This window comes from Phyllobates terribilis, unplaced genomic scaffold (genome assembly GCF_046119375.1).
Source record: "Phyllobates terribilis strain yellow unplaced genomic scaffold, ASM4611937v1 Scaffold_2__4_contigs__length_985480577, whole genome shotgun sequence".
Taxonomy (NCBI): domain Eukaryota; kingdom Metazoa; phylum Chordata; class Amphibia; order Anura; family Dendrobatidae; genus Phyllobates; species Phyllobates terribilis.
This window is the reverse complement of record NW_027362762.1, coordinates 431,385,669-431,411,361: the sequence shown is the minus strand read 5'-3', so window position 1 is coordinate 431,411,361 and position 25,693 is coordinate 431,385,669. Positions and strand designations below refer to the sequence as shown.

Here is a 25,693-nt window from a genome sequence, read left to right as displayed (position 1 = left end):
ATACCATTGGGCAGTGAAGAAAAAATAATTACATTATTACCACAAAAATTTTGTTTTTGCCACAGATTTAAAATTTTCACAAGGGGAAATCGGTTCAAATAGCACCAAAATTTGTCACAGAATTTCTGCTGAACGTGGCAATACTCCATATATATCTGCACAGTACTGCTTAGCCACACGGTGAAACTCTGGAGGGAAGGATCACTATTTGACTCTTGGAACATAGATTTTCCTAGAATACTTTATGGATTTCATACCCAGCCCCTAAGTTCCAGAACAGCAGAGTCGCCTCTCAAGTGACCCTATTTTGGAAATTACACACCTTTCGGAATTTATCTACAGGTATGGTGACTATTTTGACTCCATGGGTGTTTTCCAGAACTCGCCTCACAGCCCACTAGCTCAATGTCTTGCTCTCTGCACATCTTCTTCATCCCAGGCCATGGCTTCTGGCTCGTCTAGGTCTCTGATGTCACTTTGCACATTTGCCATCGGCACGGCTGTGGGGATAGTTTTTAAATCCATACATTTATTATGATCTGGGGTCTGGAGACCATAATAATAATAATAATAACTTGGCAGGAGATCAAATTTCACTTGAAAATCTGTGCAACGCATTGTGCTTCGATTCCTTGTCCCATCCCATCTTTGTATATCTAGCATTATTGCTGTTTGCAATAACACAGATGTAAATGTAACGTATATGAATAAATATAATTTCATGTTTGCCCAGTTAAGTGCTTTATTTAAGCAAAGGATAGAGATGTGAAATTAAACATGATACCCAATAACCAAATAGAAGTTCTCACAGTAATAAATGTCCATACAAGGTTCCCCTAGGGGTAATCAATATACCATGTGTATTCATACTAAACTCTTCAGATTTTATTGCATATATGAACCATGTAGCCTGTCATATAATTATATAATCTTCTATGTTGATAATATGATTCATAGGCCAAGGTCTGGATGCCAATTATTCTTATTACTGTCAACTTCAAAAAAGTAAAATGTGGCATTGAGCAGACCATATTATTTTACAGTATTTCCTTTTATTGAAGTGTCCGGTACATTTCTGTGGTGCAGATGGAGTGAAGTAAATTGTTTGTGCGTTGCTCAATTCCCTTTAGTTTTCAGAGTATGGTATTTAAGTTCCTAGTCCTATAAATGTCCTAAGGATTTAGACAATGCTTTGAAAAAATTCTATAAAAAGTATCGCCAGTTATTCCGCGAAATAAAGTTACCTAAATAACATTTCAGATTTCATACTAGGTATGTTCTTTGCTGGGTGAAAGACTTTCATATATACTTTTATCATCTTAAAAAGTACTTCTGTATGTTCTGCCCTTTTGCAGTTATTCAAAGGTTCTTTGTAGATCTCTAAGGCAGAGAGTTGGGCACTGGGCACGCAAGCAATCAGTATTCATCCAGAAAGCATTCATTGCCCACATGTTCAGCTGACTCGAGTTCTACGCTGGAGAGAAAACGCCTCATACACTTCTTGCAGTTGTAATCCAGAGTAGTAGTATACACGGTTTTTGTGTGCTTTGGATAGACAATTGTGGTGCTCGTGAATCTCCGAGGCTTGTTCTTTGGTTCAAAATGAACTTCAGCTCTGTAGTTGCGCCATGTACAGTTAGGAATGCAGATCACAGTCTGACTACATGAAGAGACTCCCAGTCCTACCGGCATGTATATATTGTCAATGAAATGCCTATCAGAGTCATATTTAACGGAGGACGTATATCTGAAAAGAGAGAAAGGTAAACTTTAGTACTAAACCACTAAAATACAGCCAGAATCATAGAAAGCAGGGGGAGTAATTAACGTTTATGCTGGATCATCTGTAATATTCATATATTTTACACCACATTTGACCATTCTCTATTAATCACAGCTAGAGACAGTAGCTAGCTTTGGAGACACACATACACCTCATTGATCTAATTGAAAACTATATAATTGCTGTTAAGTTCCCCCATATAGTACAACAAATCACTGGGGGTCTGATCAGTGTAACACCATCTGATCAGTTTATCATCAAGGTACTCTTCCAATCGAGGATTGTCCAAAGCATCCAATATTCTACATCTATCTTAAAGAAGCACTCCAAACAAAAATTTTCAGCTAACTCTTTTTAAATATGCATGTGATGAAGTGTAGGTGCTCTAAAATACTTACTGATTGCCATCTTCCCCTGTGTCTGCATCGCTCATGTCTCTTTCTGAGTCGCATGACTTTAATGAAACCAGCCAGATCACACATGGGTTTATGTGTGGACCGGGAGCCACTTTCACAATGTACAGTGGCATGTAAAAGTTTGAGCACCCCTGGTCAAAATTACTGTTATTGTGAACAGTTAAGCAAGTTGAAGATGAAATGTTCTCTAAAAGGCCTAAAGTTAAAGATGTTTCCTAAAATACATAGGAAATGTGTCATCTTTAACTTTAGACCTTTTAGAGATCATTTCATCTTCAGCTTGCTTAACTGTTCACAATAACAGTAATTTTGACCAAGGGTGCCCAAACTTTTACATGCCACTGTAAGTCTATAGAGCTTTGTTTTGGGGCTCAAAAGGCTTACATTGGTGAAGTAGTATTGCCCAATGCATCAATCTCTGTGTGAGCTGGCAAAGGAGAGGAGCACTCACATGACCCCAAAGAGAACAATGCTGGAAACTACTATATCACATACATATTTAGAAAGGATTAGCTGATAACATTTGTGCTGGGAGGTATTCTTTAAGTTATCAGCATTATCTGTAAACAATGACAGCTCCGGTAGGTTTGGTCCTTGACATTAGTACTCATAGTCCAAAGTTGCACAATGTTTTATGACCTATTAGATATAATATGTAACAAAATATGGATTTCTTAGCTGTCTGTCAATGGAGACGATATACTAATTTTAGTACTGTTGGCAAAAAAAAAATAAAGAGCAGGCCATACATGTGCAGATTCTTGCAATTAAAATTAACAAGTAACAGAAACCTAAGAGTAAAGCAATAGGCAATAGGTATGTGCAGTCGTTCTAGCTACATTTAGAAATTCTCCAGTCTATACTAATATATGTATGTACAAAAAAGACATGTGTCTAGTTCAGACCAGAGCAAAGTGTGGTCCGAGGGCCACATCCAACTCTTTGTTCCTCTATTCCTGTCTGACCCACGGCCAGCAACTCGATTACACTGGTGTCTGCATCAGATACCAGTGAATACTATAGAAGATGCGGGAGCCATTGGCTTCCTCTTCCACCATTCAACCTATTTGTCTGAGACTCAGTGCAGCAGCGGAGAGGATGTTACTAAATTGTAACTGATGTGCGGAGCCTCAGTTCACACAGTGCACAGACCAAAACAGTGAGTGTATCAGGGGCACATGGCTAGGTGAGTATTTTTTTTTAAATTCTTAGTAAATAGTTAAGGGAACTTGTGGGAGCCTCATACGATGTTTAGGCAGCTTTGTGTGCATTATGCTATGGGTGTGACTGTGCATTCCCTTATACTGTATTTGGTGGGTGGCCTGTGAGGCAGGGCTGTGGAGTCAGAGCCCATTGTTGTGTAGTTGGAGTCAGTATAAAATGGACAGACTCCGAAACCTAAAATTGGGTACAGCAATTCAATGCAGTTTGTGAGGAATATTTTTTCATAAGAATTTGGGAAAGTTATGAAAGGTCCTATAAATGTCTGCCCTATTCCTGATCTAAGGGTTTAGACTTTTAGCTGAGATTAATCTGTGCTAAAGTAAATTTTTCACTTAAACATGAGCCATGTATGAGGGAGTCGGAGTTGTGGAGTCGGAGGTTTGGCTTACCGACTCCACAGCCCTGCTTTTAGGGCCATTATGCTGCTTGTGGGTGGACTGTGGAATCCATGAGTCTGTGAAGTGGACTATGGGGTCCATCTTACAGTGAGAGGGGTTGTACATGTGGCGCCCCTGCTGCGCACTAGTGCCACAGGTCCTAGAGGGGTGCATGGACGGATTCCTCCACAAGAGGCCCTCACAGCATACACACACCTCCACCTTCCACTTCAGACCACCAGAGGGAGCCCGTTAGGGATATAAAAAGGGAAGGTGGAGCTGGGCAGTTCAGTCTAGTCTGTTAGAGAGTTCCTGCAGTAGATGAGCCTGAGAGAGGTCAGCCTGCAGTGGAGCTCAGTCTAGAGAGCACAGCTAATAGTTCAGCAGTGGAGCATGAGGCTCCTGCAAGCTAGACTCAGGGAGCTCAGTTAGAGCCCAAGGCGTGCCGACGCCATAAGAGCGGTGAAGCGCGGCAAGCTGCCGCTAGTGTGTGTAGCCTAGTGAGGACCTCGAGCGCGGCCGAAGGCTAGAGGAGTGAGTAGCATTGGGGGCAGAGGAGCTGTACAAGCTCACCCCAGAAAACATATACCGGACACCGGGTCCGCGTCTACAGGGCCGTATATCCCCTGTAGAGACAACCGGAGACCCCTGGAAGACTTCAGGTCCCAGGATCACCCAAGAGCTGATACGTACCAGAGCCAGGAGTCACGGAGGCCCCGCAAGCTGGGAGCGTGTACTCCAAGAGAAGGCCCTACCACAAAGTCAGCCGGTGCAGGACAGAGACAAAGTTAGGCCTAGCTCCAGGCAGGTCAGAAACTTACTACACAAAGGCAAGAAACAGGAGGCCCTATACCCGCTCACTGGGGAGAATCCTGATATGCATCCTTCACCCTACAGTGCTCCGGAATGTGCCTGAACTTCCATCAGTAAAAGGTACTGAAGTGAACTGTGTGTTTGCCTATCCTTCTTCAGACCCAGCTGGGTCCCCTCTGTCCTGCATCCCTACATCCACGCTGCTCTGAAGCCTAGCTCCACCTGTGGGGAGCTATACCACCCAAGCTGAATTACACCGGCCTCAGTGGGCTGCCACAGCGCTGATGAACCTCACCGGACACCACAGGTGGCGTCACGAACTTTCACATAATTATCCACTCTTTTAAAGAGAGGCCCAGGGTACAGGCCCGGGAGCCGACTACCGCAACATCCCCAAGACCAGGCAACAAGGCCCGGGCTCCGAGTCATCCCCATCCCCTGGGCTCGTCATAGAGGCATCATACTCTTTGTGTGTGAGGGCCATGATACTGTGTGTGTGGACGAGGACTGTGGGGTCCATCATACTGTGTGTGGGGCATTTTATTGAGTGAGGGCCAGGATATGGTGTGTGGTGGCCATCATTCTGTGTGGGAAATGTTGCTCACGGTACAAGGACTGAATAATGGCAGCAGTATGGTTTATTGCATTTAATAAACACACAGTAAATTATATGGTTTTATTAGTTACTAAAGGTAAGAATACGTGGTACAATAAGCCCGCTGTAACATACAGTATATTAGCAATGTACTTTAATTCTGCTCAATATTAAAGGGGTGTGTTCAAGTTTAAAGTTTACCTTGGAATAGGGGATAACTTTCCGATCAATGGAGTTCATGCACACTACCGCTCCATTCATTCTTAATTGGAGTGAAGGAGATTGCTAAGTGCAGAGTTTGGCTGATCTTTGGCACTCTTATTAGAATGAATGGAGTGGTAGTGCGCATGAATGACCTCTGCTCTATTCAGCCAGGCCGGATCTTCAGAGCCCCAGTTCTAAGGATCGGTGGGGTCCATGGCGGTTGGACTCCCAATGATAGGAAACTTATAGGAGATAACTTTCAAACTTGAGAACAACCCTAAAATTAATATAAAATGTCACCATTCATTTAACCATATAAAATATGGTAAAATGAGAAGAAAATTCCAAGTACTGTCAAATGGTAAAAAAAAACACAATTATTTTTTCTGTTTTGCTTTTACAGTGTTCAATGCACGATAAAAATTACCCGAAAAAATGATTCTTCATGTTAGTGCTATTACAAAAATTCCAAACTTGCAAAGTCTTTTGTTTTGTTTTTTTAAGTGGTGAAAAAAAAATTCTGAAATGTTTCCATTTTTCAGCCAATGGACCTGTATGAGGGTCTGTTTTTACGTGGAGAGCTTGGGTTTTTATTGGTTCTATTTTGGATTACATATGACATTTTGATGCTTCTTATTGCATTTTTGGTGAAGTTGTGATGACCGAAAAGCATCAATTCTGGAGTTTCATTTTTTACATTTTTTTTAATAAGGGTTGAAAGTATGATTGAAATTGTTATTTTTTAAACCTTAAAGCTGTGATCATCTTATCACTTGATCCACACATGCTACAATACCACAATATTGCAGAATATAGCAAAAATCATGGTCCGTTATGAACCACAGCCCATAAGCGTACCGACCAGGCAACCATAGAGGCCTTCAGCAGGTATTCGACAGCCATCGCAATCCATCAGCACCCCATAACTGCATTACAGGCTAACCAGTGGGTGCATGGCATGGTTTAGGTCTGCACGTCTTACATGCAGCTGTCAAAAATGGACAGTGGCATTTAAGGGTTTAACAGCAGCAATAAGAGCTTAGCTACAGTCAATGCTGTTACAGGCAGATGCCGAATGTGTAACACAGCTGGCATCTGCCAGGTATGGTGTGGGTTCAGCTCCTGAACCCGCTCCACAAAGTGGCACCTAATATGTCAGTAAGAGGTTAAATTATATAAGTGTTCAGTAGACAAATGATAAATCAATTACTATTTTTAATTTTGACATGAACTTTGACCACTAGTAAGGCCCAAGTGTTACCATAGTAGAAAAAAATAGAGAAATCCTGTCCTTAATAATAATAGAAAGACAGGTAGAGTACAGTAATTAGCTATTTGAGTAAGCTATAGAGAAGAGCAAACATGCGAGTACACACAATTCCTATAATACTTTGGTCTGATATTCATGAGGATAAGTTGTGCCAGAAATGTGCTCTGAACATCCAGTGCTTATTTTACCATCCGGTTTTCCAATCATGAGGAAGGCAGTTTTTTTATGTCTGAAGTGTTAAATGTCCCGTAGCCTTTGCTGACAACTTTTCTCTGGTGGAAAAGACACTATTATTTTAACATTTAAACTCTACATGTTCCCATCTATTTGCTTTGCATTTATATATTTAAAGAACAGATTTGCAATACAGGGATTTGATTGAAAAGTGATTTGGGACAAGGCTAAAAATAATCTTTTTATTTGCAACTAACACTTCATCATGGGCAAAATAAGAACACATGATTGATAGGAGGAGACACCACAGGTCCGAGTAGGCTATTAAAAAGGTTATGATCAATCCAAGGAGGAAGCGTTGCAAAATTATTACCATACATCCAGATGACCGCCAAGAACAATTGGAGCAGCTTGTAGCAGCGGAAGAAAGGTTTACAAGAAACAAGATATCAGTAAAGCCTTATTTCACATCAGATGCGGCCACTGTTTCTTGTTCTTGGACTGTTATGCCTTAGTAAAAAGAAGATCAGTAAATCTATAGTGTAGAGCCGATTTCACACTTCCGACATTCACAGTCCAGGTATGAACCATGATGTCCGGACCAGCAGCAGGGCTTCTTACTCAATCTAAACAGCCTCATATATGCCTAGTGACTGTTGAGTTTGGGTCAGAAGATCAGCGGCTGGCCTATGGACCAGAAATATACTAAAAGAGTGTCCCTTTGGCAAACATGGAACATGTGTCTTTTTTTTCTATGGTATTACAAAGCATACTGTATTTAGCTACTCTTTCTAGTACAAGGACATCATGCATGAAACATATAGAATATGGTATTCCTGATTGTAAAATATGAGTCAATGGCAGACAGATCATCAAAGGTTATCACTTATCAACCATCTACTCATATAAAAATAAGCGCACACCCACCTATACAGTAAAGGTTTATAAATTAATTTCTGCTCTGCCTTTTTCCTGGTACAAAGAATTGCTTAACAGAAGAGGAACAACTTACGCAAATGTCAGAAAATGTCATGTCAATGAAGCAAATACCGTACCAGACACCAATTAAAAAATGCTCATTTTCATATGCGAGGAAGTGTACTTTATGGCTAAATATTAACTACATCACTCGTTTGTCTAACTCCTACATCTGCATCTAAAATATTTATTCACCTGAGATATTCATTCTGCAAATACCACAGTACAATCCCTAACCCGCCTCCATGTTTTTATAAGGCATAAGGGTGTACGTGTGCATGTCCCCGGCGAGAATAGAAATGTTAGGTCCTCGGAGCATAGGGGAACTGATTTTCTGCCAAACACTACTAACTCTGTAATATATTTAAGCAGACCTGTCACTTGGTATTCTTTACATTAATCATATTAATTCATATTCCTACTTCAATAATCACAGTAATATTTTCTAAGGTCATTGTAACTATATAATGGCTGCCACTATTTTTAATACAATGAAGCTGGGTGGGCTATGCAAAAGCAGCAATTGTCCTGCCCTGCTTCCTCTTAAAAGTTCTCCCAGGTAGTACAAGTATAAGGCTATGTTCACACGTTCAGTATTTGGTCAGTATTTTACCTCAGTATGTGTAAGCCAAATCCAAGAATGGCTGATAAATACAGAAGTGGTGACGTGTTTCTATTATACTTTTCCTCTGATTGTTCCTCACCTGGTTTTGGCTTAAAAATACTGAGGTAAAATACTGACCAAATACTAAACGTGTGAATGTGGCCTAAATATTAACCCCTTTACAGCCTGCGGCGTAATAGTACGCACCAGGCTGTCACCCCCTGTTCAGCGCGGGCTCCGGCGCTGAGCCCACACTGAACTGGGCACATGTCAGCTGATTCTTACAGCTGACATGTGCCCGCAACAGCCACTGGTGGAATCGCGATCAACCCGCGGCTGTTAACATGTTAAATGCTGCTGTCACTCTCTGACAGCGGCATTTAACATCGCCGCACCGGAAGTGCGTCACTTACCCCGCCCATCGGTGACCCCGTCACGTGATCGCGGGTCACCGAAGCGTGGGCATGACAACCCTGAGTCTGCAGCAGATAAAAAAAAAAAATCGGTGGTATTGCACTTTTTTTGCAATTTCACCGCACTTGGAATTTTTTTCCCGTTTTCCCGTACACGATATGGTAAAACCAGTAATGTCGTTCAAAAGTACATCTCATCCCGCAAAAAATAAGCCCTCACACGGCCATATTGACCAAAAAATAAAAACGCTATGGCTCTGGAAACAAGGGGAGCAAAAAACGGAAAATCCCAGGGTCCTTAAGGGGTTAATGCACCATAGGTTAAATAATTTTTAACCCCTTAGTGACCAGACCAGTTATAAAGCTATTGGCCCAATTTAAAAGATAATTTGTCTTGCGAGTTTTGAGGGAGTGTTTAGGGAAGTACCTTGGGATGTTTGCCATTTCTCATACAGCTGAGAGAGTCACTCATCTAAATACTGTAATTTACAAAGATCTGCAAAGTGTGCAAAATCCTTACATTACATTCAGCTTTAAGCTGTGACTAATATTTTCATGTGTCTTTGTGTTGAAATAACGTGCTATAAGTTACAACTTCCACACGCTACCTTATCTCCTTGGGTGGCAATGGATCCAACTCCACACCTTCTCCAAATGATAGAGGACACAAACGTGGGGTGTAGCTGCTTGACAAGCTTAGCGATGGTGACGTACTCTATAAAAAATAAGTACATAGTATTATACCAGGCATCATAAAACCAGACCTGTAAAAAAACACAATAAATGTAAAATAAGAAATAATAAATTATTTATTTATTCTTACTTAAGTCATTGAATGTTTATGGGAACCTGACAGCTGTTATATGCTGCCCGATCCATAAGTAGCAGGTATCAGGCACTTGCTACATGATTTCAGCCAAGTATGTTTGATTATGAAACATTGCGAGATTTCAGAGAAAAACTTCCTTTAATAGCCGCCATGCACAGAGCCACATATTCGAGTATTTGGAAAGGCGGGACCCTTCTGGTTTTTCCCTGCCCGCTACCCTGTAGTGACAGGTCTCTGTGTATATGCAGGAACCTGTCTCTCCAGGGCAACGGACGGGGAGAAGCTGCCAGGGACAAGCCTGTCCAACTAGTCTCCTGTGCAGCTCAGTCACCGGCAGTTTTTAATGTATGTTTTTCTCTGAAACGTTGATACAGCATCTGATTCATGCTCCCCGTGGATCTAGCAGCATGGATCAGCTGTCAGGTTCTCTTTAACAAACCCTAGAAGGAATATAATAAATATAACACAGATATATAGTAAATATATATATATATCATAATGTACCAATACTGAATTAAATGTACATTATCCTCCAGTGGGAAACTTTCAGATAATAGATATCACTTAAAGCACTCCCATCAAAGTTTTTATCCTCTTAATATATTGCAGTCTTCATATGATATACCACTGAGTACTTACAATTGCTTATTTTCTACCCAACTAATTATTCTCTTTTTCCCTGTTCTATGTAGAAACAGGAGGTTTCTTGTCCCTGCAGAAATCATTCCTCTCTTAATCTCCTGACCCAGCTGCTCCGCCCCTCTCCCCCGCCATTGACTTGTGCAGTGAGTGATAAGTCATGCAGTGAAAATTGACCTCCTGTTTCTACATAGAGCTTAGAAGGATTCAGCTTGTTTTTAATCACGTGATGTCATTGACCTAATGGAAAACAGAAGAATTATCTGGGTAGAAAGGCAAAGTGAGCAATTGTAAGTCCACAGTGCTATATAATATGATGATTGCAATATATTAAGAGGATAAAAATTTTGATGGGAGTGCGGCTTTAAAATGATTTATGTGGTCTATAAACCAGCAGGCGTTAACTGTCATTTCTTTATTTCTGTAGCATATATATTGCCACTATACGTTACAGAGACTGTCATCATTCCCGGTCTCAATCTCAATTCCCTACCATTATGTCTTTGGAGCGTGGGAGCCCGAAGGTAACTCATGCAAACATGGAGAGAACATACAAACTGCATGTAGAGTTCTTTTCTGAATGTTTAGCCCAGTGAATTGCAAAAAATGGAAGCTGGCACATTTAGGCGGGCAGCGCTGCGGGAATGAAGAGGCTTGGGATTCCAAGACGGTTTTTATTAATACCAACGCGTTTCTGCACTGGACCGGTGCCTTTCTCAAGGTATAAAAAACAAATGAACAGGACACAACAACTGAAGGCTTTAAGTAGGAGAAAATGGCTCCAAAAAGCATAAGGAATGCCCCTAAAAGGGGAGGGGGAGGAAGCCAGGAGAAAAGATAAAAAAAAAAAGTACGAGAGAAAGGGAAAGAAAAAAAAAGGGTGTTGACACAAGGATGGTAAAGTGGTTAATAAAGTAGAGAAGAAATAAATAAATAGAAATGTATTTTTTGCAATTCACTGGGCTAAACATTCAGAAAAGAACTCTACATGCAGTTTGTATGTTCTCTCCATGTTTGCATGAGTTACCTTCGGGTTGGTATTAATAAAAACCGTCTTGGAATCCCAAGCCTCTTAATTCCCGCAGCGCAGCCCGCCTAAACGTGCCAGCTTCCATTTTTTGCCATTACCTCTGGAAGAACCATTTCCTCCAGCCACGGGGCATCAGCGGCGGCTTTTGATGCATTTATAGGTGTTGTGCCTGCACACAACACCTTTAGGTAAGTGCTACCATTGATTATACCTACCCCTTGCCGCCAGACGGTATTGCCCTATTTTGTGTGCGCTTTTGTCACTCTCCAGAGTAGCCCAGTGAATTGACATTTGGGATCAGGAGGGAAAGATTAGCTTTTCCGGAGTGATCCGGATTATGCATTGTGGTTGAGCATAAACCCACCCTTTATATCCTTTCCCATCCCTTGGTTGAACTTGATGGACATTTATCGTTTTGCAACCATATTAACTATGTAACTATGTTACAGATACAAGTTGTCATTGGTCGCATTTGAGCCCAGGGACCCTAGGACTGCAAAGCAATAGTGCTAAGTAGTGTCATGGAGATTTTTATGGAATAAAAGTTTCTCAGTCCTGATAAATAGGTCACAACAGGTTCCAAAGGGCAAAAATACCAAACGATATGTATTGTTGACTTCCTGTGTGTTGCAATATATAGTGTATACGATATAACTGTGGCACCTACAGGTGCTTCTCAAAAAATTAGAATAACAACAAAAAGTTCATTTATTTCAGTTGTTCAATCCAAAAAGTGAAACTCATATGTTATATCGAGTCATTACAAACAGAGTGATCTATTGCAAGTGTTTATTTCTGTTAATGTTGATGATTATGGCTTACAGCCAATGAAAGTAATTATCTCAGTAAATTAGAATAATTAACAAAAAAACACCTGCAAAGGCTTCCTACGCATTTAAAAAGGTCCTTTAGTCTGTTTCAGTAAGCTCCACAATCATGGGGAAGAATGCTGTGTCAAGCCACATATGACCAATAGACAACGCCAGAAGCGTCTTAACTGGGCCAAGGAGAAAAAGACCTGGACTGTTGCTCGGTGCTCCAAGGTGTTGTTTTCAGATGAAAGTACATTTTGCATTGGAAATCAAGGTCCCAGAGTCTGGAGGAAGAGTGGAGAGACACACGATCCAAGCTGCTTGAGGTCTAGTGTGAAGTTTCCACAATCAGTGATGGTTTGGGGAGCCATGTCATCTGCTGGTGTAGGTCCACTGTGTGACCAAAGACCAAAGTCAGCGCAGCTATCTACCAGGAAATTTTAGAGCACTTCATGCTTCCCTCTGCCGACAAGCTTTTTGGAGACGGAAATTTCATTCTCCAGCAGGACTTGACACCTATCCACACCTACCTGGTTTAAAAACAACAGTATCACTGTTCTTGATTGGCCAGCAAACTCGCCTGACCTTCACCAAGAGGAAGATGAGAGACACCAGACCCAACAATGCAGACGATCTGAAGGCTACTATCAAAGCAACCTGGGCTTCCATAACACCTCAGCAGTGCCACAGGCTGATCGCCTCCATGCCACGCCGCATTGATGCAGTAATTCATGCAAAAGGAGCCCCGACCAAGTATTGAGTGCATTTACTGAACATACATTTCAATAGGCCAACATTTTGGATTTTAAAAACATTTTTCAAGCTGGTATTATAAAGTATTCTAATTTAATGAGATAATGACTTTTGTGTTTTCATTGGCTGTAAGCCATAATCATCAACATTAACAGAAATAAAAAATTGAAATAGATCACTCTGTTTGTAATGACTCTATATAATATGAGTTTCACTTTTTGTATTGAAGAACTGAAATAAATAAACTTTTTGATGATATTCTAATTTTGTGAGAAGCACTTGTATTTGCTACTAACAGCAGCGAAGTATAAGAGGGTGAAGAGTCGAAGATACGGTTCAACAAAGTTCCATGGCACTTGTGGCTGAATGTCGCCATCTACTGAGTAAGCTGAGTGAGGTGGACCCGGAAGATGGAGGAAGCGTTCCTGGGGGAATGGATTTGAAGAGAGCACCAGGTAAGCTGGTAGCTGTGGCACAGTTACCAAATATATAAGGGAGGAGCAGGAAGGTAGTTGTCGCCAACCAGTGAGAGAGGAAGGACGCGCGAGCGGTGGACGCAGAGGCAAAACTACCAAGGAGTGGGACCGAGACCAGCGGGACATCGTAGGTCAAGCACCGATGTCCACACAATAGTCAAGACCTTAGACCCAGGCTGCACTGGTCAAGACTCAAAGGCCAGTCTTCCCCAGTTGAGACCCGATGTCTGGATGCCACAGGTCAAGCACCAAAGCTTGGAGCCTGATCATTGTACGAGGCAAGACATCTGCTGTGGTGACCATGAGATACGAGTGAACAAGGCTGTTACTTCCAGCAAAGACGCACGGTACAGGGTGTGGGCCAGGGCACAGCTGCGGAAGGGACTGGGGCTCGTCGGTGTGAGAAGCTAACGTATAATACTAAGGAACTGGATGCTAAAGACTTGCAGCATAGCGGGAAGTACTGGTGACACCCGTTAGTGGCAGTATAATAAGAAAGAAAGTATGAAGGACTTACTGTGGTGACGGGCCTACCGCTGTGAGTTCCACCCTTGCAAGTTAAAGCAGAAGAACATTAAATCACTGTTCATTCTGAGAGATGGCTAGATAGAATAGAGAATAAGATATCAACTGTTAAACTGTTGTTATTGTCGTTGCTGCTAATATTGTGTGAGTTGATACCCTATACCCAAATCACTGACTCTTTCTATAATTAACACCTTCACTTCTGTGTTAGGAAAATAAATAGCTAAGTTGGTTACTTCCAGCTCATCTCTATCTGCATGTTGCATTCCCGTAACCTGTTCATATAGGATTTGCAATACAATGAAACAGTAAGTATATTGCTGTTTTCTGTTTGTCCTCCTTTAATGCTCGGTGGATGTTATTTTTAGATGTTGAAAACCCCTTTTAATAAATGTGGAAATTTGACCAGATGTTATATTAAAGGGGTTGTTGAAAACATTCAAAAATTTACCAACCATAGGAATGTTTTTAAAATAATAAACTCAAACTTAGGTAGATCCAACATAGGCCGTTTTCGGTGGTCTGGACTAATGGCAAGGTCATCCTGTTCTTCATTCGTCTGAGTGCTAAGGCTTTTCATTGGCTGCAGCAACCAAGTGACTGGAACATGCATCATCTTTGTCTGTTATAAAAGCATTCCTGACATTGGCAATTTTTTAACATGTCAGACAACCCACAGCTTGTCAAAAAATCATTGTGGTACCTTATCCTTAACTTGGAGAATAGCTATTTTCAACAATATCTTAAAATTTAGCCTGGCTCTACTGTAGAGGATCCCAACCACCTTCTGTTCTCCCTTGCTTTGAATCGCCTACCCAAGTTGTTTCAGTTAGCAAACTTCCCTTTAACGCATTAGCCCCTTACCAATAGCTTAAAGGGAACCTGTCAGCAGAAAAAAAAACCACTATTAACCGGCAGATATGGAGTTAATCTTCAGGTTAATAGCGTTACTAACCTGCCCGGCACCCTCACTTAGCCGAACACTGAGAGAAGGAAATTAACTTTATTTCCTCAGCAGCTTTAAGGTTTCAATCATGGGGTCAGCTCTGGCTCGGGTTCAGTCAGCGCTCTGAGTATACAGAGCGGTGACTGTAACCACGCCTGCGGCACTGACTGACACTGGCTCTGCATTGGGTCTGGCTGTCAGTTAGGGCCAGGGGTGCAGTTACAGCCACCACTCTGTATTCTTAGAGTGCTGACTGAACCCGTGCTGGTACCGCCCCTATGACTGAAACCCGAACGATGCCAGGGGTAAAAAAGTTCAGCGTTCGACTAAGTGCAGGTTAAGAAACACTATTAACCTGCAGATTAAACCCATATCTGCAGGATAATAGTGTTTTTTTCTGGTGACAGGTTCCCTTTAAAGGGTTATCCAGGATTTAGGGTGGTTTCCTATTGGGCTAAGAACTTGCAGACAAATAGTTGGTAACAACCTGCCTGTTCTGCCCTGTGATGATCTGTTCCAGTTCAGAGCAGTCACCTACCACTCCTGCCAGTGATTCTCCTTCTTCCCGTGACATCACATTGACAGGGCAGCTTCTCTTCCGCTCTACTCTGTCGACGGGGCGTCTCAGCTCATGTAATGCTGATTCACAACTGGCTCCCCGCTGCCTAACTGCAGGTAGGGGTATCTCAATCAGCATGATATTGGCAATGACGTGGAAGAGCTGCACCGTTGACGTGAGGTCAAAAAAAGCAGAACAGTCACCAACTGAGCCAGGAGGGAACTCGGCAGTGCAGAACAGGCAGGTAGTTAGCAACCACCTGCCTGTAAGTTCTTAGCCCAATAGAAACCCCTCCCCCGGATAACCGCTTTAACTGTTCTGCAGTAGAACTGATCATTTATAAAATATGTAGGAATGTTGCCTAACACAAAAATTTCATGCAATCATAATATTATTTATTACCAAAAACATTGGCTGTGTGCACATGACGTCTTTTAAACTCAGGCGAACCTGATCAGTTTTTCAAGCAAAAGATGCTTCAGGAAATTCAGGAATTTTTTTTCCTGAAGCGCCTTTTGTGTATTTTTTTCCGTAATTTTTTAAGCATTTTTCCAACGGTTTTGGCTGTTGATGTTTTTTTAGGGGGTTTTCCCATTGTTTTTGTGAAGTCTGTTTTACTGTAGTTTTCTGGCTGTTTTTTTCACTCCATTGAATAATGAAGAAACCGTTTTTAAGCAAAAACTATAGTAAAATATGCCAAAAAGTGTCTGTTCATCTTCCGTGTGTCTTTTGAGCTTCACACTGAACTTGTAAAGCATAAAGGTGTCTTCCAAGTAGAAAATGCAAGAATAATGTACAGTCACTTCTATTAACTGCTTGGTGTTTTTAGAAACCTGAATCGGTGACCAGACGTTCAAAAGCCTGAACATGTGCACAGAAAGTCGTTTCTACATAGAATTTTTTGTTCATTCTTTTGAATGTTTTTTTATATTTTTTTCAGGTAGCTTCCGCCTCAGAAAAAAGTGGCTCAAAAACTCTACATGTGAACGGCAAAGAGAATGAACACTGAAACAAATATTGTATGGACAGATGTGTCATGGTTTCTGGAAGAAACCAGACATGCTTTTCTAATCCAGCAAAACCTCTTGTGTCATTAACAAGTGACAAAATAGTTCATAATAAAGTGGTGCTATAATGTATATTTCCTAAATCAGTTTGAAAACATTTTACTTTTCTTACACTAATAATAATGATGATTATTATATTTTTATTAATATTCAATTATAAGGTCATGAAAACAGATACTATTTTTCTTCATAAAAAAACAGGGAGAGGAGCTTTCCCCTCTATAGACTGTACAAAGCTTCTAAATAGCAAGTATTGGCAGTAATCTAAGTAATTCATAATGGACACAATTGAAGGATATCCCTTCTGTTTCAGTAATGAGCATTAACTAGCGTAAGATCGGGTGAAGATATCCTTTAAACATTTACATATGTTTCCTAGAACATAACACCCAGTAGTGGGAACATACATTATCAGGGAGAGGGAAGACCCCTTTTATTCCGAAGAACTGGGAGCTTGTAGTATAATAAAAACATAACTACAGAATGTCCTGAGGGCGAAGAGAACTCCACACATGCCTGATCAGGCTTACAATGTTATCTGTACAAATTATATTTGCTGAAAGTTAACTAATAGCAAATTAAACATTGTATTGAAAGGTATTCCCTATTGACATGTTCCATGCGCATGGGTGTGAAGTTTGGAGAGCGGAAACTTCTCTTTATTGAAGACTTTCAAGCTAACAAATGGAATATGTATGAACCACAGTAAAGACAGATCTTCATGAAAAATTCTACATTTTTAAAAGTTATTTGGGGGATGCTCCTCTCAGCTGCCGTTGCTTGAAATTCCCTGCACAGGTTATTTTAAAACACTCTGTATCTGTTCAGAGGGTTCTTCAGGGTAAACCTATATCTCATAGCAACGTTACTTAGGTTAAGAATTTTCCCACCATATATTTTAATGGTACATCAGTAGAATGTGTTATAGCATGTCTAATCAGTCCAACATCATGCATTGCTTTTTAAAAAAAAAAATGCTACGTTTTTCCTTATAAACCATTATGAAAAAAAATCTTGTTCAGACAAATGCTATTGTGAATAAAGCCTATTGGTATATTGCCGGTAAATGTCAATCAATACACATTAGATAGATGAGATGAAGATAATTTGGCTGAGGGCTATCTCTCCCAACTCCCCCATAAATAGGTATGCTCGTATCGACTCGTTGGGTAGCGGCTCGCCTTCAGGGAGAAAACAAGGGTCACCCACACCATCATCTGTTGGGGGAGAGTCAGGAGGCCCTCATACACATTAGACTGTGCGTGGATTTTACCAATATTAACAGGTTTGTCCAACTTTAGTCTAATGTGTTGGGGGAAGGTTTAAGAATGCTCCTTCTATTCACTGATAGCAATCTTAGATGTTGAATTTTGTAGGAAGTACATGAAAAAAACATTACAAAAGAGGTTGTCCAATCCTGAAATGTTTTTGGAAATCATCCAATAAAGGTATCACTCTTTGAATACTTTTGTTTTTTTTTTGGCATAAAAGTATTTACATGAAAATAATCCAGTCTGCAGTAACATAATGAACTAAAATAAAGTATACTTCCTTTACTGATTTCTTGCTGCTCTTCTTCCAATACTGCCTGGACCCCTGCCGGTCTCCTTTCTGCTTGTTCATTTGGATTGGCCAGAGGTTACAAGTCTATCTGGACTGAGCAGTAAGTAGAGAGCATGTCTGGCTCTGTATATACTCTTCCACTAAGGCCAATCACTGTCCGCAATGATCACATACCTAACCATTCCAATCAGAAAGTACAGAAACCGATGAGGGACCCTGGCGGCCATGGAAAACTAGTGGCAGAGGATCAGTAAAGTGAGTATACATTATTATATTATGTTAGAACATTCAGGATGGTTTCCTAAAAAAATTACATGGAAGGATACAGCTTTTAAAGTGTCTTTAAAGGCAAAGCTTTACACTGTCAGGGTTATTAGTATTACAGAAAATGCCTTCCCTTCAATACAACACTGAGACAAGTTGTCCAAACACGTGAATCTATTGAACAGGACTAACTTACTGCCATTGCATGATAAAGTCTCATTGTGTCCAAATATGCCCTATAAAACATACCCCGCTTTTAGAGAAGCTGCTGTGAACTTCAGATTCATCAGAAATAACCTTCATGGTCACCCTAAATTCGTCCAGAACCCTGACAGCTCCAGAGACTTGTGCAGCACACTGCCTCGCACACCAGAAACACTCTATGCTTTATACCTTCAAGGTGGATAGAGATTAGATAAGCGCTAACCCCGGAAGTTAGACCTAGGACTACACCTGCAAGTTGTGTACAGGGAAGCAGTGCTACACCTCAGATAACGTAGACTGAACATACCCACAAGCTAGAAATAACGTCACTTTTCACCAACAATTTATTGACTTGCACAAACAGCTCAGAAATAAGAGCTACTCCATTGTTAGTCCAACAATAAAAGTGCACACAGAAAAACAAGCCCAGAAAATATAGGCAGCTTCACATGGAGCACAAAAACTCCTCTACTGTTTTGTTGCAATTTTATTTAAATGTGATGTTAATTGGATCTATCGTTCTTCTAGCGTTCACACAGGTGTATTAAAAAAATCTGATTTTCATCCAGAAAAATGGGTGATTTTCGTCTCAATTGTCATTCGTATGCAACTCCATTTGGCATCCACATTGCATTCATTTTTATATATCAGCAGTGAATAAAATTTACAAGCTAAAAACAGTTTCCTACGTTAATAATGACAATGTATCCAAAAAATTTAATGCTATACAGATGATCCATATGAGATCCAATTTTTGTTTGAGCACCCATAGACTTGTATAGGCGAGTCTCATCCAAAATATAGGAAAGACTACAATTTGGTCCATGTAAAAAAATAGTTTTCTGAGGAGTCGAATTGAATCGCATTGATCTGAGTACTGTCAGTTTTTTCCATGGACAGCAACAAGACCGAAAATACGACTGTGTGAATGTAGCCTATGGCTCAAACACAGGGCAAGTGCAGAAAGCTAACATAGCAGTCTATGATGATGTACAGTCTGCATGGCAGTGCAAGGAGCCATAAAGGATCCATTGGGTGCTAAATGTGCAAACATATTGTCCCCTAGAAGCAATGTTTGCTTATGCTTTCATACATATGGAATTATTTTTTCCTGCCAGACGTGTTCTGAATCCAAAAGAAAAAGATCAGTGAATTTGGAAACATGTGGATGTACCATAATAGCCTCATGCCCCCTTATGGCTCAGTACAAAATGAAGCCCTAGTTATGAGATTATAGCCACAAGACCAAGTGGCACGAATATGACATCATCTGAATTTTCCTCTACCATCGTAAAAAAATATTTTATTACTTTATTACCACATAGTAGAGAACACCTGATTGTTTTATGGCCGGAAATAAAATACTGCTTACTAAGCACTGCGTGAAATACTGCCAATTCAGGGGGAAACAATGTACCATTTAATCCTGTCAAATATACAAATATCAAAGGTGTTACAAACTCCCCAACAATGAATTCACTAATAGAAAAATAAGCAATTTCTCATTATTAGTGATGAATAATAAATTAATAGTAGATTCAAATATTACAATTGTATCGTTCAGTCGGAGAATTCCAGAACTCAAGTCCAATTGTATTCATGAGCTAAACTCATGTGAGGAAATTGCATTGATTTTATGACTTCGCTCACATGAGGTTTCAAGAGCTTTCACCCATATTGTAGGAGGTAAATGACAGAACACAATGTGGAATTGAAGGCTTCGACAAGAATACAACAAATCCAGCAATGCCTGCTATAAAAAGGTAACTAACAAAGCATTTTATGGCCTATGCTACGTGCAGTATGCAAGTATAGTCATATTCCAGAGCCTGAGTCATATCTACTACCAATGGCAACATAAGCTTGGATTTGTTCAGATTTTTTCAACAGTGATATAATAATCTATAATGAATATAAATTTTTGGTGGGTAAAATTTAAGCGGTTTTCAGGGATTTTTTTTTAAAAAGAAATCAGTCAGCAGGATTTCACTCCCCCCGCCCCCAAACTATTTATATGCACATGTAGCTCTTTCAAAGACAGGTCCAGCAATACCTTTTTATGTCCAGTCCATGCCTCCATTACTGAGAAATGAGCGTTTGAATTGATATGTAAATGAGGCTTAAGATCTGCAGCCTTTGTCACTCCAGCTCTATTCCTCACCCAGCCTTGCCTCCTGCTTGGCTGACTGCTCCTTTGCCTGAAGTCACACAGCTGGGAATGGAGATGGAGTGAAAGAGGCTTCAGATCTACCATAGTCATTCAGCCTCATTTGTATATCAATTAAAATGCTGATTTTTCAGTAATAGATGAACAGAATGGACATGTAAAGGTATTGCTGCACTTGTTTTTGAAAAACTACATGTGCATTTAAATAGTTTCAGTGATGAAATTCTGTTGACATATTCCATGTAAAAAATTAAAACATCTATATCTTTCTTCGAGTCTTAGCTTATCACTGCTGTTAAGATCTCAGCCTGATATCAGTGAATGTGATCATTCTTGTTTACTGAGGCTGAAAACCCATCCTAAACTATTATCTCTGACAGTTAATGGTTTACTAATATTTCATCCCATCTAGACATCCTCATCATCAGCACAAAAGGCTGTAAATGATCAATTCAAAGTGTAGCTGCCGCTGCCAGGTATTTCAACATAGCTCCTGTTCTTTTGAATAAAAGTTGGCTGTCGTAGCTGGCAATGGTCGACAGTAACCGCTACACTTTGAATGGAGATGTGCTCAGCAGCTCCATTCAAGGTGTTTACATCTTGCCAGCTGATCAATGGGAGTGCAAGGTATCAGACACCCATCGACCTGCTATTAATGACCTATCCTGTAGGTAAGTCATCAATACCTATGATCGGACAACCACTTTAACTTAATTCTCAAATTGTAACTTAATTCTCAAATTTGACATACCCCAAGATGTATAATATGAGATGATAAACATTTTAACTACTACTATACTACTGTGCTACTTTATAAAACTTTGAATGCATAATTATTTACTTGATGGTGTGAGATTGTATTCAATTGATATGACAAACTGTGATATTGTAACACAATTCATGAAACGTTAAAGGGGTTGTCTGAATGAATATACTGATGGTCTAGCCGCAAGATAGGTCATCAGGATCAGATAGGTGAGGGTCCAACACCCAGCACATACACTGATTACCTGTTACAAGCTCAGGACTGGTCAGCAATATATTACGACCAGACAACCACTTTAAAAGGTTGACACAACTGTATTAAATTGAAATATTAAAAAAAAAATACCATTTACTTCACTCCATGTGAAATTAGGAAAATGATCATATTAAGTACGACTTACTACAATATACAGCAAGTAAACAGCCATGACTCCTGAAGAATGTCCCAAAATGTAGACTTATGCACACGATCTTACAACTCAATACAACCTGCGAGCTTTAGGAGCCATAATACAGCAGCTGTAGGCTTGAGAATGGACCTTACTGTATCTTAGATTTCTCTGTATAAAATTGGAGAAATGCAATCAATTTATATCCAATTAAATTTGCCAAAAATTGATGATAAATTCCATCATTTGCATTAGTATGGATCTTTTGTTCCACGTAAGAGTACAATACACCAATGGCAGAATGTCATCAGATCATCAGCATGGAACCGGTGGGACAACCCCTGGGAAACCGTCTGTCAGAGCATGGTATAAGAGGTTTGATTGCTACCCCAGCAGACTATCCTTAACATGATACTGGTCTAAACCTGAAGTCATCATAGTCAGAGTTCGGGAAAGCAATTGTGGTTGAGCATTATTTTTATTTATCTACATGTAATATTGGTTTCTATCCCCATACTGACTAGGAAAATGGCAGGTGCACTTTGTATGGTAATCATTTTTTCCTAATCTTATAATTACATAAGCATGTAAATGTTATTCGGTAGGAATGTTAAACATGGTATATTAGGCAGAGATACACTGAACCCCTGAGGAAGTGGGGATACACATGAGGCTGTTCATGCTCCCTCCTGTGGGCATTGTGTGCACATTTAGCTGCAAAATTTGTGTAACCCTTCATATCTTTTTTTATTTTGTAAGGTTATACTTGGATATATTTAAAAGGGAGTTTCACCATTTTCGTGTAATACATTTATTGTGGAGTGCCCTTCCAATTTGTACTGTAAGATATCTTGATAGGACTGCTCGGTGGTGGCTGCCCTTATAATTTTGTCTGTTGATGGAGAAAAGCCAAAGTATAAAAGTGTCATTCCTTAATAAAATCCCACTCACTTAGCTAAAACTCAGAGCCCCATAACTTTGGATAACCGCAATATATTAAAAACGTAAAGCCATCCATTGATTTCAATTACCAATATGCAACACTGTAGAGAAAGTAAGCACTTATTAGGTGGTTTCTCAGAGTTATTGGGAAGGTGGGTGATCAGGCACAGTCGAAAACCATATAACCTGCCGAGGGAAAGTAAACATTATAGAGGAAGGGTACACCACTGAGAGCTAAGCTTTTTCTCTCTGATGGGACTTGCATGTGTTGGTCGATCACCTTGTCTACTCCCCTACTACAACCTTTTTTTTTTGTCCTTTCCATCCGTTTTGAGTCTAAGCATTGAGACCCTTAATTCATCATGAAAAAAGGCAGCATTTCTTGGAAAACTTTTAGCAAGTAATATACTATCAATGGCTTGTATTTAGAGCTCCAAGTGGCATGGTACTCAGTAGAGCGCTACAATCCTTTAATTCTAGTCGTCGATGGGTATGAATTTATAGATCCACACCACCCATAACTATTGATATGTTTAGAAGAAAAGGCAGCTATTGTTCAAACTGACAACCTCCTTAACAGGTCAATCTTACCCTTCAAAAATGTTTCTGAAAATATGGAGGTACTAGGAGTTCTCTCCCTTACTCCGGATCATGATACCTTTAGCTCCTGCATCACCAGGAGATAATAGGGAAATTATGATTTTTACACTTAATTTTATAGCAATGACACAACATGCCCACCTAAGTCTATGATATGGCAATAGAATGGCAGACTCTCGGGAAGGACTCTTATTAAAAATCTTCATGTAGACTAAACACGACAGAGCGTGGACAACATAGACGGTCCTCTACAGACATATCCATTCATATCCACTGACTGCTCTGTCATTTAATAGTCGCGTTGTTCCAACTACAGGTGGGTACAAGCTATTTGCAAGGGCAGGATCTGCTCCATAACAGTTTTACAAGACATCTTATAAAAACAAGAGTAAATATAGGATAAGCACTATCCTTAAGTAATTGCTTGGATTGAGTTATAGGTAACTGACAAGTAAATTGTTCTTTTTCTCTCATTAAGTCTACAACGATGCACAAAAGTGGTTATCAAAATATGGTTGTAAATATGGTTTATCTCTAGCTGTACACATGTCCTCTCTTGTCTGTAGATATATGAGATTAGGATACATGAATGCAGAAAACAACATAGACTACAATGGGAAAGAAAACCCAAACAAGGAGAGCCAGATGTGATGTGTAAGTAACACACTGACAAATTATTACATTGTTAAAATTCAGCAGATGAGACAGAGGGATTACACAGGGAACCATTCTAAACCTGCAGCTGCAGAGCTCAGCATTGCTACACAGTGTGTGCTGCGAGCACAAGCAGCTCTGCGCCTTCCTGTCAACTGCTCTGAGACACAGGGGTGTAAGGACATTTAGGGTCAGCTGGTGTAGGACAGAAACTCTTCTTCAAGGTCTAAGGCTATTATATAACTGCATTAAGAAGACCAGAACATAATCTGCATCCACTGCAATACAGAGAATACACACAATGTAAAATCTGGTAATCATATTATTCAATGTATATAAACACTAATATAAGATACACCTTGTGTACATGTATAATGTAAGATACACAGACACATAACATCTGCAAGGAATTTGTATGTTCTCCCCGTGTTTGTGTGGGTTTCCTCCGGGTTCTCCGGTTTCCAAAACCATACTGATAGGGGATGTAGATTGTGAGCCTCAATGGGGACAGCGATGATGATGTCTATAAAGCGCTGCAGAATATATTGGCGCTATGTCAGCAAGCAAAATAAAATAATAAAACTCACAAAGAATAAATTTATAGGTAGTAAATTAACAATACATTGGTACAATTGTATGTATAATAAATCTAGATGGATTAGATATATGCAAAGAGTATGTGACATATATAACAAAAACCATACACATGCCATACGCATAGAATATTATCTATATTTAAAACAAAATATTTTCTATTCATTGCAGTATACACATTACCATATATAATACCCATTTTGCATAATATATACACATGCCATTTAATATATACAGTATATTATTTACTTATAATAGACCCAACACGTAGACGCGGCATACTCTCAATCATTCTTGTGATTGTGGATGATGTCAATTCAGTATCAAAGGGATGTGTTGCTGATAGCAGCAGCCTGTGTATAATAACTCATGTAAAGCGATGCAGTCTGAACCCTGACCATTGACCCTGTAATGTCAGCTGTCTACTCACCACCTGCACTGTATGGCTGGAGATGTCTTGATCAGATGACTTCTCAGTTGACACTGAGTTCAGGAGCCAGTTGCTGGGACAGGGACTTGGAGGAAGTCCTGAGTCTGGACTGTCCAGGACCCTCTCACTCTTCTTCTTCATGTCCAGCAGATCTGGGACATCCTGCAGGTTTAGCCTCCCAACCATAGCTGCTTACTGCTGGGCTGGGACTGCAGTCTGGATGTACTGATGAGAACTAAAAAGGGTCCAAATGTTCAATGGACAGTTCCCCTCAGTAGTAATGAATCAGTCACACAATATGTCTGGCTTGTGCTGTGTAGGAGCAGCTCTAGACACCAGTCACCTTCTGAGGAGCAGCCAGGACTGGAGTTCTGTGAGAAGGAACTTGTGTGGCAGCAGTAGCAGCACAGTATGGGATGGGATGGGCTGCATTCGGCTGCCTCCCCCTCCTGTACAGCTGGATCCCAGGGTTTATTATTAAGCCTTAGTTAATTGTTAATGTGCAGGCATGAGAGTTCTCACGCCTCAGGCCACTGACACTATATATCCCCATATTTCTACTGGATTTACTTTAGGTCTGAGCAGAAAATCAGCTGCTGCCTTGTTCCAAGGTTTATGGGACATTCTCAAATAT

The 25,693-nt window shown here is 40.3% G+C and overlaps 1 protein-coding gene across 1 annotated transcript; it reads right to left on the bottom strand.

Moving 5' to 3' along the window:
- Positions 1 to 863: 863 nt before the first annotated feature.
- Positions 864 to 25,493, bottom strand: RFLNB (refilin B). Its single transcript, XM_073665298.1, has 3 exons — positions 25,060 to 25,493; positions 9,460 to 9,566; positions 864 to 1,747 (listed from the first exon to the last, which is right to left on the bottom strand). The coding sequence occupies exons 1-3, from the start codon at positions 25,243 to 25,245 to the stop codon at positions 1,417 to 1,419; spliced, it is 624 nt and encodes a 207-aa protein (XP_073521399.1). The 5' UTR covers positions 25,246 to 25,493; the 3' UTR covers positions 864 to 1,416.
- Positions 25,494 to 25,693: the final 200 nt, after the last annotated feature.